Genomic DNA, 16531 nt, shown 5'->3' with positions numbered 1-16531 from the left:
AATAGTGAAGTAGTATGTCACAAGAATAAGGGCTAATTTTGAATGTTTCTTTGCCCACCATACATACATCTTGAGCAGTGAAAACATTTGGGTGGCATTCTATCAGTTGCTCTGTGTGTGTGAACAGTCAGAAAACAAAACCACTATTGAGTTATATAAATCCAAAAAATGAGAGGAAGAAATGCCAGCCTTCTGGAAATATATATATTTTAATTTTGGGATAACTCCAGTAACCAAATAAAATTTTCTGATACATTTGCCAAATAAAAGGAATTGAGGTTGAGAACTAGCATGAGATATTTTAGCTTAATATACATTTTGGAAAACAGGCTAGGGATAGCAAGCTCTAAAGACAGATATTCCAGTTATATCTTAACTTTTCTTAAGGAATGATGTTTTCACTTCTTCAAAGCATAAACATCTACCCATGCTCATAAATATAATTCATTGCCATTGTATGTTTATTCAGAAGAGATTCGGAAAGTCACCAGGCCTCCAGATGTTACACCAGTTATCTTCATATTCTACTGCTGGCCCCCCGCCCCCACTTAACACCTTCCTCTTTGTAATAAGAAAATTAAAGCAGCTACAAAATGAAACTGTAGTTTTTCTGTATGTATTTAGATGCATGTAACAGCTAAACTCTTAAGGCAGATTGGGTGTGGTATCTTGTTACATTTGAATTTGTACCATTCCTTAGTCGTTAGGATTTTTTGTAATTTACTCCACCCATTCCACTTCCCACTCTAATCTCCTTTCAGTTAATTACCTGTGACAAATTTAGATTTCTGGTGGAAAAGAGTATAAAGACATGCTTTTTGTTGAATCTAGATAAATAGCTTAGTCTTCTATCAAAATATGTTACCAAAGTAGGGATGAGCTATAGTTCTGCTCATTTTTGACCCACCAGAGCTGCCTTGTACATTATCCATGATTTAAAATTCTCTCAGGATCTGTGTAGCAGACTGAGCATCTCTGAGTCCCAAGCAGTATCAGAATTTGTGATGATTAAAGAAGTAGATACAGTGTGGGATCAACTCCAACTCAAATGAATAGTGGAACACAAAAGCAAGTATCTCAGACATATGTGAAAATTAATGTTTTCGAACTGCATCAATCACATGAAAAAGCATGTAACAGATTTTAGTTACCCCCTCAAATAATAATAAAAATAAAAGATTGCTGACAATGACGAGACAAGCTTAGAAAGCCTGTCTTCTTTCTAAACTTCTCATCACATTCCCCAAAGATTTTTCCTAAGGTTGTCATACTTTATCCAGTTTCATACTAGTTAGAACAGAAAGCTCTCTATATTTGTAAGATTGATGGTATGCATGAAGTTAATATTATGATGTAATTCTACCACCTGTAACTCCATCTTCATTTCTTGTGGTTAAGAAATCATATATTAACTTTGTTATAATTGTCTTTATAGACTACTTACAGATTTTTACCACATTGTTGTTGGTGATCAACCATGCCTGGCTTGGGCATCTGATGTAACTATATAGGCCCCTAGCCAGAACCCTCTTCTATTCCTCAGTGGATACACCTCTAACAGGATTTTCCATCTTATAAAAAACATAGATTAGGGGCTGGGGATTTAGCTCAGCAGCATAAGCGCCTGCCTTGCAAGCATGCAGTTGTGAGTTCAATCCCTGGTACCGATAAAAAGGAAAAAAAAAAAAACACACAGATTAAAGATGGATGTAAAGATAAATAAGGCACAGTCTTTTTCCTTTAATATAGACTGTAGTAGGGAGACAGCACAAAACTAACCTTTCTATAGGATGTGCTTTGATGGTGCAAAGAACAAACTTGGAGATTTAAAGAGGTTCTGTTCTGTGAATTGAGAGATATGATGGTTGCAATTGGACCTTGAGGGAAAATGTCTTGTGAGTAGGAAAGGGGGAAGCCATCTAGGCAGGGGAACAAGACTGACAAATGTGTGACTGTGATGGGAGTCTGAGTCAACCTTCCCAAGGTATAGATGCAGGGGGCAATTTAAGGGAGGTTGGAGATAAATATATGGTTAGGTAGCTTTGAGATAGAAAATCAGGGAGTTTGGTCTCCTATCCTGTAGGCAAAGAGAAAGTTTAACTTTTTTAAGAGTTGCATGACTTGTTGGAGAAGGAATGGCAGGGAGCATTGGAGGGATGGAGTGGAGAGAGTCTAGAACAAGTGCCTCAGTCAGAAGACTGTTTACAGGCTGGAAATGAGAGAGCTGAGAGAAAAATCAGCAAGTTGGAGACCAGGTATCTTTTTTTGTCTCTGTGTTTTAAAGACCAGTGCCCAGAGTGGCTAACACACAGTTTGTGCTCAGAAAATAATAGTTGAATTTAATTAGGCCAACTAACTCTGGAAGGTGTGGATAGGAAGAAATGGCTTCAGGGTGTTTAGCTTGACATAGTAAACATAGGGTCTAGTTTGGATCATTGAGGCATGGAGAAAACCTATTTGTTTTTAAAGGGTTTATTTGAATCTCTGGTAAAAACGTTGGATAAAAATGTCTAGGAGACAACTAGAGAGAGCTCTGGGCTTTCAGATGAGTTTACTTCATAGGCATAAACTTGGGATTATACTTCTTAGTATCTATACTTATTCTTTATTCAAAAAGCTTCTCAATGTGATCCTGTTATCCCTGCTATCAGCTTTTCATGTTTTAAAACCCCATTGCCCCTTGCTGCAGAAGGCTTGTGGGAATGACCTTCTTTGTTCCAGTGAATCAGGTTCTGCTCCAACTAACTTTGCTTGAGTTTAATATAGCTTTATGCACAAAGTTGTTTAACCATAGAGATCTATTTACTGCAAACTGTCTAATTAAGAAAAGGAAACCCATCCTTCTATGAAGGATCACAAGAGTTCTGCATAGAATATAGTGGATTTAGAATCTGGAAACCTGGCTTATGATTTAGATTCCACTCAAGTGATCTAGATTTCACTTCCTCAGCTTTTGAATGGAACTTACCTGCCCAACTGTAAGAGTTAAGAGATGTGTGTCAGCATTTGCTTTTAAAATATCATTGTTACTAAAGTTTAGTATAAACCTGATTGCAGGTTCAAACATCCTTATATGGTTGGCCCAAAGCAGTAGGAGTAAAAACTGTCTGTTCTGACCACAGAATTTTGGTTTCTGCCTCAACAGTCAGTTGGCTGAATAAAAGAGCATTATAGCTTTATAAGTAGATATATTAGGGGCCATCATCATCATCTCTATTTTGAAGTGATGTAAATTCAGTAATTCTAATTAACTCCAAGTCTGACAACTCCAAGTCTATGCATTTTTTATGAAGATTCTTATGTGGTAATGCTGCCATCAACCAAAATTATAAAGTATTGACAGTCTGAATATTCATTTTGAACATGGAGTATTAAAATTGGAAAACAAGCATACAGAGAATGCATGGGTCTCACTGTGCTTGTGTACTCAGAATATTAGTGTGAAGAATTGTTATTCATTGCTATATTAATGTCAGTTGGGTTCAGTTACCTTCTGCTGTGCCCTACTAGGACCCTGCAGAAGCAGTTCAACACTTGAATTCTAACAGCTTTGGAAGCATACATATTTTTTACTTTTTACCCCTTTGTTTTTTAACACAACTCACTCTTTCAAGGCAGTTTTCCAGCTGTTCCCCTAGAGAGCAGTTTTATAGGGCAATGTCTTTTGTAGGGCTCCAGCTGGCTTCATTTTCACTATCACCATGAAATTTCTGCTTTTGTCACATTAATATGATGTTATCCATCATGGATTGCCTTGGGATTTTTCCCTTTGAATTGTTGACTTCGTATTTTTGATTTGCACATGCAGCCTGTCTCCTGGTTCGGACATCTATGTGACAGTATCATCCATGGCTTTAGCAAGATCCCAGTGTCGTAACTCCCCTAGCAACCTGTCTTCATCCAGCGAGACTGGGTCTGGTGGGGGTACTTACAGGCAAAAGTCCATGCCCGAAGGGTAGGTATGCCAATTGTCTTATTGTGCATGGTCTCTGTTGACATCATTGTCTTTCATCTACACACTTGTAAAATGATTTTCCTTCAGTCAGCCCTGATTAATTTACAAACAATAGGGAAAATGTAGCTAAGGTTGCACATAGAAAAATATTTTCATGGCTGATTCAAACTACTTCTTAGGAAGTTTATCATTCTGTGCATTCTACGAAGGCCTCAGTGACTGAAAAATCAAATTGCATCAATTTCTCCATTATTTATATTGTTTAGTATCACAGGAGGGATCTCTTCACTTAATATTGCCTCCAGAGTGAACTCAATACTAATTAGCACTGGAGTTTGTATTACTGTTAACATGGGGAAAATTATAATTACATCCAAATCTTATATCATTTAAGTCTTCTGTGGTGGTTTTTTGAGTTTTAGAGGATGTTTTGTTTTTAATCTTCATTGAAGAGCCAGGTGTGGTGGCACATGCCTGTAATCCCAGCACTCGAGGCTGATGCCTGGACTACAAAGTGAGTTCAAGGTCAGCCTTAACTGCATAGAGAAACCCTGTCTCAAACAGGCAAAACAAATAAAATAATCTTCATTGAAAACACCAAATACCCAAACAGAACGATTTGCTTCCTGGTGTAATTTTGTAAATTACAAAATTTATAAAGTAGCTATAATTCAGGTAGAGCACTTGCCTAACATGTACAAGGCCCAGGGTTTGATGTCCTATACTTTTTAACAAAAGAAAACACCCCAAAATGTACAAGACTTTTTTTTTTTTTTTAAGAAGCCACTCTACAGGGAAAAAAAAGATTGTGATATCTGAAGCTAGGAAATAATCAGAGCAAAGCCTGCTTGTATGTGCCAGATAATGTTTTGCTACTGAGGAAGAGTAAAAGTACCCTCAAAGATGTCCTGCAGAGGTTCTCCCTGAGGAGAACCATTTCAAAATCAAGTGTGAAATGTTTATAAAATCAGTGTTTCTATTTTATATTTTCCCAAAATATATTTTTAACAAATGGACACATGATTTGATTGCCGTGAGATTTCACTGTGTCACAAAATAAGCAAGCTTACTGATAATACCCTCTTTAAGGGTACTTCTTACAAACAGTATTTTGTTGGTTTTTATAGACATTATAAATGATTCTGTTACTAAATGTTTATGTTAGCAGAAACCAGGTAATAAAACCACTATTAAATATGCTTTCCCCACAAAACTATCTGCCTCAGGACTCCCTTGTTAGCCTAGTGAAGATGCATATTTCTTATTTTAATTGCTTCAGTAACAATTGGGGAACAAATTCTAGATTTTGTTCATGAGTGCCTGCAAAAAGTTTGAGTTGCATATTATTGTACTGTATCACAAGTCCAACTAATTAATTCTTGCTTTAATTAGATTTTTAAATGGCTGGTTTGCCTTCAAAATGAAGAATTCACCACCAATTCAGTGTTAGCACAGCACTAAAATATAAATGAGCTAAAAAAAAGAAGTTTTCATATACTTCTAATGTATACCAAAAAACAGAACAAATTGAAACATGAATGTTTTGGTGACTATTGATGTTAAAAGCATGATTCTAGTGTTCTGCTGCTCTGTACCAACACTCAGGATAAGTTGGAGGCTAGTTTGAGTTACATACATAGTGAGAGCCTGACTTTAAAAAAAAAAAAAAAAAAAAAAGCCTTTTTTTACTCAGTTTGAAGATTGATTGTTGAGTTATGCACCTTAGAGATTTTGAGGAGTGTTGTCATGACAGGGCAAGCCAAAGGAAGACCTGGGGAAGGGAGGAATTTGGAGACCAAGTGTGAATAATGTAACAGAGGATAGACAAACTGAGAATGAGAATGTTTTGGTTGAGTACAGCAAGGCAGCTTTCTTCCAGCACTCTTAGATGAAGGATTAGAGGGCAACTGAAACCAGTAAGTGAAGGTCCCAGAGGAGGAGATTCCAGCTCATTGTTAGACTTTTCAGAGCCATCAGTGGGCCCTGGAGAGGAATGGACTGCCTCATGAGGCCAAGCACTGGTCACTAAACATGTCTCTTGTGTCAGCCAAAGGGTGTCTCTTATGCTTCTGAAAATTATGCCTGTGACTCTGAAATGATATTGTACATACGTGCTCTCTGAAACAGATACAATTAAGCTCTTCACAAAGATGCACTTGGAAAGTTAGATCAAGTTTTGTCTGAGCTCTTCAAAGACAGTATCTCTGTATACCTAATAGCTGGGATATGTGCGTGAATACTGAAATTATGAATCCATTAGGTAAAATGTTTTTCAAGGCAAAGTTTAAATCTGCCTTGCCTTGTCATTTAAAAGCACATGGCTAAAAAGGTATTTGGTTTTAAATTCAGAGACTTAAACAGTGATATTAGTTTCCATTGTCACTGTGAAGTAAAAGCAAGGTTAGAATCCACTTTTAACTTGAGTGTCTGTAACTTTTCATAAAGTTCTAAATTAGTACAGGTTTAGAATAAGATAGGAGTTTGTTCAGTTCACTCTTCTAAACTAAACAAAAACCCTGCTTAGAGAGGAGGTACCAAAAAGCATAATTGTAAATCTTTCTAAATACTTTCACTGAAGTTTTCTGTAGATCAAGATACTTGTTTTTAGGGTTGGGTGTGGTAATGCATGCCTATAATCCCAGAACTTAGAGACTGAGGCAGGAGGATTGCTGCAAGTTCAAGGCCAGCCTGGACTGCATAGCAAGACCCTGTCATAAACCAAAGAAACAAAGATTTTTGTTTCTAATAATGGCCATATCCATATATAGGGTAACTCTGCTTAGTGAGCATTTGTGTCAAAGTAACTAAGGAAATGACATAATTAATATTACTAAAATACTTTTACAGCCTTCTCTGATTTTCTAATGTTTTATATTTATTTTTCTCCTTGGAACCCTGTGACAGAATTGCCATATTGCTCATAAGACAGAAGTTCGGTGACTTTGTTCAGTCACATTGAGTGGTGCAATTAAAGGTTGGCTCCAGGTTTTCCTATTCCTGATCTCACTCTTGACAGTATACCACACCTGTGGTCCCACCCCTGTAGTTATCATCCTGGAGCAGCTAAGATATTCATCACATACATTAGTTGACACAAGGCCCTATGTGTTGGTTACTTTTCTCTCGTTGCTGAGACAAAATACTTAATGCCCAAAATGAAGGAAGAAAAGATTTATTTAGCTTATAGTGGAGCTCTCAGTCCATACTCAGCTGGCTCCAAGGCAGGGTGGCGTGGCTAAGGGGTAGCTGTTCATGGCTGCGTAAGCGACAGGAGTGAAGGGGACCACATACCTCCTTCCCTTCTTATATTGTATACTGGACAACCTCTCGTGGGCAGGTGCAGCACTCACACTGCCAGTCCCAGCACTAGACAATCACAAATGGTAGACTCAGCCATCTTCGAAAGGCCGAACCCTTATGACCGCATGAAGCTTTGCAGAACATCTAGACACAGATCATGATATCCTATTTAGTCCTTTATTATGTAGGTCACTCAAAAGTTCACTAGGAACCACACATAAATTAGCAAATTTCCTACATGAAATTTTTAAAAATTTTATTTAAAGAAAGACAATACAAAACAGAAAACGGGTAGAAATAGTATATACTTTCAAAGAAAAAAAGTAAACAAATCACTAATTGATATTGTTTACATATTGTCCTCTTACAAATAATTGTTCAGGATACAAAAGTGGAGCATATAAATGGGAATTCAAACAGGGAGACTGCAAGTAGTTTAATAAAATTTTAGTAATATGGTTATCAATCCTATACACTTAAACATACATTTATCCATATCTTCATTAATGTTGAGATTAAACAAACCAAAGCAGACTAAAATCACTCTGAAAAAGAATAGTAGTATTGCTGGATTTCACATCATGACACTCCACAATCAGCTTTGGGTCCTGTACTGCTTTTTTTTCCTTCAAAGTATTTGTTCATTTCATCATGTGTCATAAGATCAGTTCTCGTAAACTGTTTATAGCTTTTACACAAGTATATGTCTTAACATGTATTTCTATCCTTTCTATATTAGAGGGAGGAACAGAACAAAGCAGGACAGAACAAAACATATTCCTATAGACATATAAAACTAAAAAGACTGCTGTACAAGGAGTTCTACCATGGTTACTGAGTTGTCTCTTGTTATCATCAATAGAATTGGCTATATCATCAGACAAAGTATAATTGCATATATCAGTACATAACAGTATTAATAGAAATACAACTTTTTAGGTAATGTAGAACTGCAAAAACAGGTAGTAATCAAACCAGAATGGGTATCGTAGTGAATCATTGTCATTTTCGGTATAGTTGTCTATACTCTCTGATTTGATACTATCAACCTTAACAGTTTTGAATAAAATCTGTTAATAGCAAACAGCAATCAAGCAAATCAGATTTAACTAAGATCAGTCATGATATAACAGTATAAGTTATACAGGGATCCAGATTAAGTTAATAGGAAATTAAAGATGGTTACTGTGCTATATCCGGATATTTTTGGGATAGCTGTCTGTGCCCTCAGATCTAGTGCTTGTAGACAATCTGGGATGGAATAAGTTCTATCTAAGCAGAGTGGTGCGAGTAATATAAGTTTTAATTCCTGATACACTATTAGCAATAATCTTCTGCTATCTTTTTTTAAGACTGTTCCCAAGTTGTACTGTGCATCTTTTAGTCTCCTACATGAAATTTGAGTTCTAGACTGTTGCCTTTTTTCTGAGCTCGGGATTTACTTTGCTGATAATGCTCATCAAGGTATATGCTTTAATTAAGCATATATTATTTTATTCAGGGAAAAATAAAAGGCACTAAATAGCTAAATTTCTTTTCAGGAATTGGCATTCACCCTTATCTATGCAGGCTTACCTACTTCTAAACTGCCCTTCTCAAAGGCATTTTTAAATTGATACATTTTGAAAGTGGTTTCTATGTAGTAAAATGACCACAGTCTTTGTCTTTCAGACTGCAGATTAAGTGCTCAGAAAACATTTTTTAGCGATACATGACTTAATAATGGTTTTGTTAACTACTGAGTTAAGAGAAGCAAACCTCCAGACTATACCATTTCAGAGATATGTGTGAGATGTTTAGAATGGAAATTTTCCCTTGGCTGTGAGTGAGGGCCTGAGTTTGACTCCCTGAGTGAGAAGATTTTGGTTTTTTTATTCTACAGGTCATAGGGTGGCTCAGTTCTTAGTGCCCACTGCTGATGTTAACGGTTGATAATCATAGCAAGCGTACCTTTCTGAGCAGAACGATGCATATTGATTACAATATACACATTTCCACACTCATGCACAGGATGGGTACATGTACTGACATGGAAGCACAAACTGGTAGAACCTGTCACTAGTGTCACCCAGGAAAAACCTTCCTCTCACGGGTGGAGTCCTTGACACTGTCTTTGTCTTCATGCCGGTGAATTGCCTCAGGTTTGGAGTAAGCCGAAGGTCTCCAGCCTCTATTGACAGACAAAACACCCAGGCAGACATTGGTGGCAGTGGAAAGTCCACACCCAGCTGGCAAAGAAGTGAGGATGGCATTGCTGACCAGATGGGTAAGTAGGTAATTTCTACAAAAAGCAAGGGCTTTTATGACAAGATGACTTTGACTACCTACTGATGATGTTATGGAGGCATTGTGTTTTTAAAAGACAACCCTAGTAATAAGTATGCATTAGAATTAAGTTTCTGTTAGACTTTGTAAAGTGAAAGCCACAAATAACTCCTGTGAGAAAAGCAGTTCTAAGTGACCCCAAATTTAAATGTAATATAGAACACAGGAATTTATATTCAGCACCAAGACTAAAAAACTAGCCCAACAAACCTCTTGTATCCTAAGTACATTCATTCTCCCTTGTTACTGCCTATTTCTTTGAGAGATTTCTTGGTGTTCTTAATGTCAAGTTTTAAAAACTGTATGGTACAAAGTAGGAAGAAATACAATGACTTAGTCATATCTGTAGCTTAGTTAGATGTGTCTTTCTCCTTTATGTATATTTCTTTAATTCTTTCCACTCCATTATTAAACCATCAGCTGAGGAACTGTCTTGGCATTGTAAAATAGCTGAATCAAATATTTGCATTAGTGAGCCCTTACTTGGATTTCAGGTGCACAGTCCTCCCTCATCTGTGTGTACCTGTGTGTTGTTGTTCTGTAATGACACCAGAGCACTAGTTGATACAGTAAGATTTTGCTATGAAACAAGATTAAGTTTCCACACTTCACATCAGATAATTTGATATCAATATGGTTGATACTTTGAGGATGTTAGTCTATTAAGTTGGGTTTTCCTTCCCTCTGTGTTATGTCTGGCAGCATTACCATCAACATGAGATTTTTTTTTAAGATGCAGATTTCAGAGATGAAAAAGATACATTTTTAAGGCAAAGACCCATCATTCTATATTCTCAACAGATCCATGGCCTTGTCCTGGATTATGACTGTGCCCAAGTAAATGCACTAACCGTGAGCGTAGGGTAGAATGAAGATGTATTCTGCTGAGACAGAAGTTGAGGGAGAGAACTGTAATTCTTAGGTCTGAGGAAATGTTTTATTCCAGTAACTTCGGTAAGATGTGCCTTGTTATTGAAGCCATCTGTCATTCCCCACTCTTACCCACCCACCCCCAACACAGAAAACCTGAGCATATTCTGATCTGCTTTTCTGCTCTTAACAGAATGTTTTTAACCCCATATGTTTTGGTACTGTTGAGATGATAATGACACATGTGAAAAGGATCCCTTCTTTAGCATGACTTCAGCGGCTTTTTCTGGCTCTCAGTGCAGGCTTTGAATAAGCCTGCCAGCAAGCCTTTTGTGCAGTGCACAATGTCATGCTTCCTGCTTGTGGGAAGTCACCCAGGGATGAGAAGGTGCCTTTGAGAGGGTACTTGTAAGGTTCATCTGAGAACCACAGTCATTCTCTCATACAACTCTCCCTCTAGGCTTTTTTCCTCGCATCTACTTTTTGTTTAGTAGCTTTCCACTTTTAATAGGTAAGGCTTAAAATGGATACTGACAAAGCTCTGGAACACATTTGCATCTTTTAAGGCATGCTTTTTTTTTTTCTTTTAAAGGCAGCCCCAAGAAACCTTTTATTCTGTGGTAGGGAAAGTCTAGGTAGCCTTTCTCCACTCAAAATGAATAAAATGCTACAATAAATTTTCATAATTTTTGGTATCCCAGCATTCCCAAAGAATACCCAGCCTTTCTACTTGACAGAGTCCAGGGCTTAGTTGATACAAGCCAGCCTAAGGAGAATTCAAGAAAAATAATTTATTTTCTTATTCATTATATGACACTGAATGTAGGAAGGATTGACCTTTGTACACTTAATTTGTAGAAATGGATTTCTCTAATGGCTTGCACAGATGGAGAATATTGAGATTCTTATGTTAGGCAGATCCACTTGTCTTTATGCATTAGTGTGTTGCAAACTAATACTCTTGAGAGTGCACAATTTCACTTGGTTAGCTGGTTCACTCATCTTTGCAGACGTTTCTTTTTCTGCCTCTCTGGTCTTGGAATGGTTTAGAGTCAGGCTCAAGGGGTCGGCTGCCTAGTCCTCTATATGGTAGAAGTCACAGAAGTCCAGAATTCTTGTTCTTTGCTATAGGTGTGTTAGAGGCTAAATCATATATCTCACTTTTGGAACCTCACCTTGAACACCGGTTTAGAGTCCAAAAGGAAGCAATTGTTTTAAGTAAACTAGTTGCTGTGTGTCTTTTCTGTTGTGCTTAGCTTACAGTTATAGAGGACCTCAGGATTTCAATTCTTTTGTCCTCGAGCAGCATGAATATACAGGTAAAGTATTTCCAAAGTGTCATGGTAAGTAACATGTGATTGCATCCATGCCTGTGTAGGTAATGTAGACTGAGCTAGGTTAGCTGTATTTTGCAGTGAATGAATTTCATAAATTTAACCCATATATTCTAAACTTTCCCCCAAACCAAAAGTTGACTCCAAATGTTGCTGCATTATTCATGGCCTTTGGTTTGGTGGTTGGCTCTGCTAATGTGTATGATGTGACACATTATCACCAGCTGCAAGCTTTATCCATCAGCCACCTAGTTTCTGACATGCTATCTATTGTGTAGACTCTTAACAAGCTTCCTGCTGAGATTCAGAGTTGGCTGGTCAGTGAACTGAAAGATGCAATGGCACGCCGTCTCCATTTGTCAACATATGTTTGTACCTGTTCAGTACCTGCACCATAATGTCCTGTGCTGTATTCCAGAGCCTACATGCCATCTCCCAGCAGTATCAAAGGTACTGCCAGCTTTCCGAGAGAGCCCCAGTGGGAGATTAATGCGGCAGGATCCAGTGGTCCATTTGTCTCCAAACAAACAAGGACACGTAAGTGAACTGTAAACTTATAGAAATAGTACATTCCTAACAGTGTACTTCCTGCAATGTGAAAACAGAACAAGTCTGTTCTGCTGCTCTTTGCTCTGCATGATCAAAAAGATCATGAGTAGTCTTGAAATTACTGCTGCAGTGGCCCTAAACATTGCTTTGAGGTAAATTATAACCTCGTTGTTAGGCCCTTGCGCCCCTACAGGTCTGAATGGAAGGCCATCCATTTTAATCACAAACAATCCTAAAATGTCAGGAATAGAAATGTGCTAGAAAGAGATTTTATTTGCTCGAGCAGTTATGAGTATGAAATTCAGTTGGAGCATCAGCCAAGGAAATAGACAACTTCTTTTATAAATGCCCTTCCTTCTCTTGTCTTCCACAGCTAGGTGCATTATGCTTTAATGTAATAACCTATGTATGATTCCTCATCACTTACAGGTATAATTGGAAATAGTCTTTCTCCCTCTTTTGAAATGCAGTCAGTTTCTTTGGTCTGTCTTCACTCAAATGTATATGTATATTCAAGTCATTTGATGGTATAGGTAAATAACTCCATTTCATATTCACTAATTTATAAGATGCTCAGATAACTTTCAGTGAACAGGCTCATTTAAGTTTTGTTTCTTTGGCAAACTGTGTTCCTTTTTAAAAGGAAAATATACAATTTAATGGTTTTTGTGTCCACAGAGTTGTGCAATCAGCACCATGCTGCAGTTCCAAAGCATTTTCATCAGCCCCTAAAAGAGCCCTTTAGCAGTCACGTAATTTCCATTCCTTCTAACACTGATAAAATCAGCAGTCAACTTTCTATCTGTGGATGAACCTGTTTTGGACATTTTGCATGAACGGAATTATAAAATTTTTGACTTCTGTTGAGATGAGCATAATGTTTTTAATGTTCATCCATGTTACAGCATGAATCATTCTTTTTCATAGTTGAACAGTATTCCATTGTGTGGAATTTCACTATTCCTAATCAATTAACAGTTGATGATCATTTGAGTTCTAACAGTGCCAGCTTCCTTTCTCTCTGCCATTTTATTGATAGCCATTCTGTGTATATAAAGTGGTAGCCTAATGACTGATAGTGAACATCTACTTATGTACTTGCTGGATATTTGTATATTTTCTTTGAAGAAAAATGTTTTTTTTTTACACTGTTGGTCATTTTTAATGGGGTTACTTGAAACATAAAAGGTTTTAGTTTTGATCAAGTCCAGTTTATTTTTTTTCTTCCTTTTGTTGCTTGTTCTGTATCTAAGAAACAGTATAACTGAAAGTCACAGAGACTTACCTTCTTAGATCTTTGATTCTTTGAGTTTTTCTGTACAAGGGTCCTACTTCATTCCTTTTTGTATGTGAATATCGAGTTCTTGGTAAGACTAGTTGTGCCCCCTGGCCCCCATTGGATTATCTTGACACCTCTGAGCACTCCTTAGAAAGCTCTCTTCTACATAGACAATAATTGGGGAAAGAATAGGAGAGTTCTTAGGCTTAATGGGTCTTATATCAACCTTCTATCTACTCTGAACAGTAGGGCTTTTAGAATAAAGCATGCATTTCTAATTTCAGTGTCTTTTCAAATGTCATTTCCTTTCTATTTTAAGATATTAAAGACTTCAGTCACAGTTTACGATTTTTTTTGATTAAAATAGTCTAGAAATTATTGATATTTTAGTGTAAATTAAATAATGAAAAACGAATTCTTAGTTTGCTATACTCCCTGCCATAGACACAACTGAATGAGCCAGAGTCACAAAGGTTTTTCCAAACCATCACTTTACCTTACTTTGATTTTATCATTATGAAGCTCTTGTACATTTGGACCTCTGTAACTACAACATGTGTCACAGTGTTGGGTCTTTTTTTGGGAATTTAGGGCACAGTACCTTGCACTTATGTAAACTATGCTTCCTTTGCAGTCTGATAGCCACTACTCAAGCCACTCCAGTAGCAATACCCTCTCCAGCAATGCATCGAGTGCCCACAGTGATGAGAAGTGGTACGATGGGGACCGCACAGAATCTGAACTCAACAGCTATAACTATCTGCAGGGAACCTCAGCTGACAGTGGAATCGATACCACCTCTTATGGCCCCAGCCATAGCAGCTCGGTCTCCCTGGGGGCTGCCACCTCATCACCTCGCTCGGGACCAGGCAAGGAGAAAGTGGTACCCCTGTGGCATAGCTCCAGTGAAGTGCTGTCCATGGTCGATCGGACCTTAGAGACAGAGAGCCATGGCATGGATCGGAAGGCAGAGTCCTCGCTGAGCCTGGACATCCACAGCAAGAGCCAGGGTGGCTCGAGCCCTCTGACCAGGGAGAACAGCACTTTCAGTATCAATGATGCTGCTTCCCATACCAGGTAACTAACTGTGCAGTTTCCTGGCCTCTTCATGCTGACTGTGCTCAGCAATGTGTACAGGGTGATGGGTGTACAGCACTGTTTTCTGACAAACTGGCAGTAGGTTTGTATGGTTTTTTAAAACACATTTTACATTTTACATTTTTATTCCAGTTATTTGTCAACAAAAAAGTCTTAAAATGTTAAGGCATTATTTTACACTGTGAGAAAAACTTGCAGATTTATCCTTTGTAAAGTTAGATTTTAAGAAAAAAAATTTCCTGTGTGTTTCCTAGTTAAAGAGAAGTTTTATAATTTCATAATTTTGATTTTCACCTAAACAGTATAAACTAGGACAATATCTTGAAGATATCTTTTAAAATCTTGATCATAGTTTTAAAAGGAAGCATCCTTTCCTAAAGAACAGAATATCCCTTCTACTACATTCTCAAGCTATCACTTCGCCATTGCTATCATGGTAATTGTTCTTAGTAGTTGACTCTTGACAGTGATTGTTAAGGGAGGGTATCTAAGAAAAAAAATAGCAAATATTAGTACATCCCATCTACTTTCCAGGACGGAAAGCTACACATTCCCCTGTATCTTGGTGATCTCTTCACTAAGCAAAATACACGTTTCATTTCCTCTAGATCACGAAGTATGGTGAGATTCTTTGTTTTAAGGACAAAGCATTCCATTGCTATCTTTTTCTCTTTTTATCTCTTGTTGTCAGTTACTGATAACTTGTATGGCAGTTTGTGTGTTTTATTATTATGGCTCTTGTGATCTCTTACTATGCCCTGAAGAAAAATAGAAACTTAATTTAGCTTTATGTTTTTCAAATGGGAAGCCAAATGCATAATCTCTTAGTAAATTTCAGATAATCTTAATAAGATTATCTTAATAACCTCTACTTAATTTGGATTTAACTTGATTAGTTACCTGATCAGTGTTTTCACTTTTGTCTGTCTTCTTACTGATAAGATTTTAAACTACCCTTTTAAAATTCTAGGCCTTATAGTAGGAAGAGTTTTGTTTTTTTTTTACCACTTCCACATTCCAGATTTTAAAATGATTGTGACTGCTTGGTGCATTGGCAGATACCTGTAATCTCAGCGCCCTGGCATGATGAAGCAGGGAGATTACAAGTTCAAGTCTCACCTGAGGAACTTAGTAAAATCTTATCTTAAAATAAAAATGGCTAGATGTGTAATTTAGTGTGAAGGACCTGTGTTGTTGTTATTATTGTCGTCACTTTTAAAGGCTGCAGTTGGTCTGGAAACCGAAGCAAAAATGAACTTGGGAAAGTGATATTAGTATTTTCACCACCCAGCATCCACGTATCTTTCCTCTATTTAGGTAATCGTATTTGACTGAAATGGATGAGGGATGTGTTTCAAATAGTAGAATGGAAAATTTGGCATCAAATGCTGTAATAATTCAACATTATAGAGATACAGAGTCACCTGGCACTGAATTACAACACTTGCTGTCTTTGCGCATATCCTGCTGTCTCCTTAATGATATGCTATGCATTGACTTAGACATGTTTCACATCAGAATGATTTCTCTATAGTTTCTAGGTTTAACTGCACTCATTTCTTTCAGTTCCTCTTTTGAAAAGAGAGTACCTTGAGAATGGAATTCCATCTGAAGAGATCTTTTCCATCTAAGATGGTGGCAACAGAAAGTCCACTGTAAAGACTATGTCTAGAATGCCATCATTGTGAAGGAAGGTTGGAAAGCGCTGGGCCTCTACTGTGGAATGTGGAGCTATGCCATTACCTGACAAGTCCCCCAAATCAGACACTTGGGTTTGCAGTATTTAAATGCACTGACTGGGCCTCAAAGATTATGTAAATT

General features: G+C 37.4%; 1 protein-coding gene across 28 annotated transcripts in view; it reads left to right on the top strand.

The window, feature by feature from the left end:
• Positions 1 to 16531, top strand: part of Sipa1l1 (signal induced proliferation associated 1 like 1) — a 334454-nt gene that overhangs the window by 294499 nt on the left and 23424 nt on the right. For 24 of the 28 annotated variants that reach the window (XM_063241579.1, XM_063241588.1, XM_063241597.1 and 21 more), the window contains 5 exons: positions 3809 to 3955; positions 9397 to 9521; positions 11707 to 11769; positions 12203 to 12321; positions 14247 to 14689. In XM_063241579.1, coding sequence (XP_063097649.1) covers positions 3809 to 3955; positions 9397 to 9521; positions 11707 to 11769; positions 12203 to 12321; positions 14247 to 14689 — 897 coding nt within the window. The remainder of the gene's footprint in view (positions 1 to 3808; positions 3956 to 9396; positions 9522 to 11706; positions 11770 to 12202; positions 12322 to 14246; positions 14690 to 16531) is intronic. The other 4 variants (XM_063241602.1, XM_063241601.1, XM_063241603.1 and 1 more) reach the window with 3 other exon arrangements.

Source organism: Cavia porcellus, unplaced genomic scaffold (assembly GCF_034190915.1).
Source record: "Cavia porcellus strain 051 isolate PalLab524CR breed Dunkin Hartley unplaced genomic scaffold, mCavPor4.1 scaffold_31, whole genome shotgun sequence".
Taxonomy (NCBI): domain Eukaryota; kingdom Metazoa; phylum Chordata; class Mammalia; order Rodentia; family Caviidae; genus Cavia; species Cavia porcellus.
The sequence above is the reverse complement of the archived record's forward strand: the minus strand, read 5'-3'. Positions and strand labels throughout refer to the sequence as shown.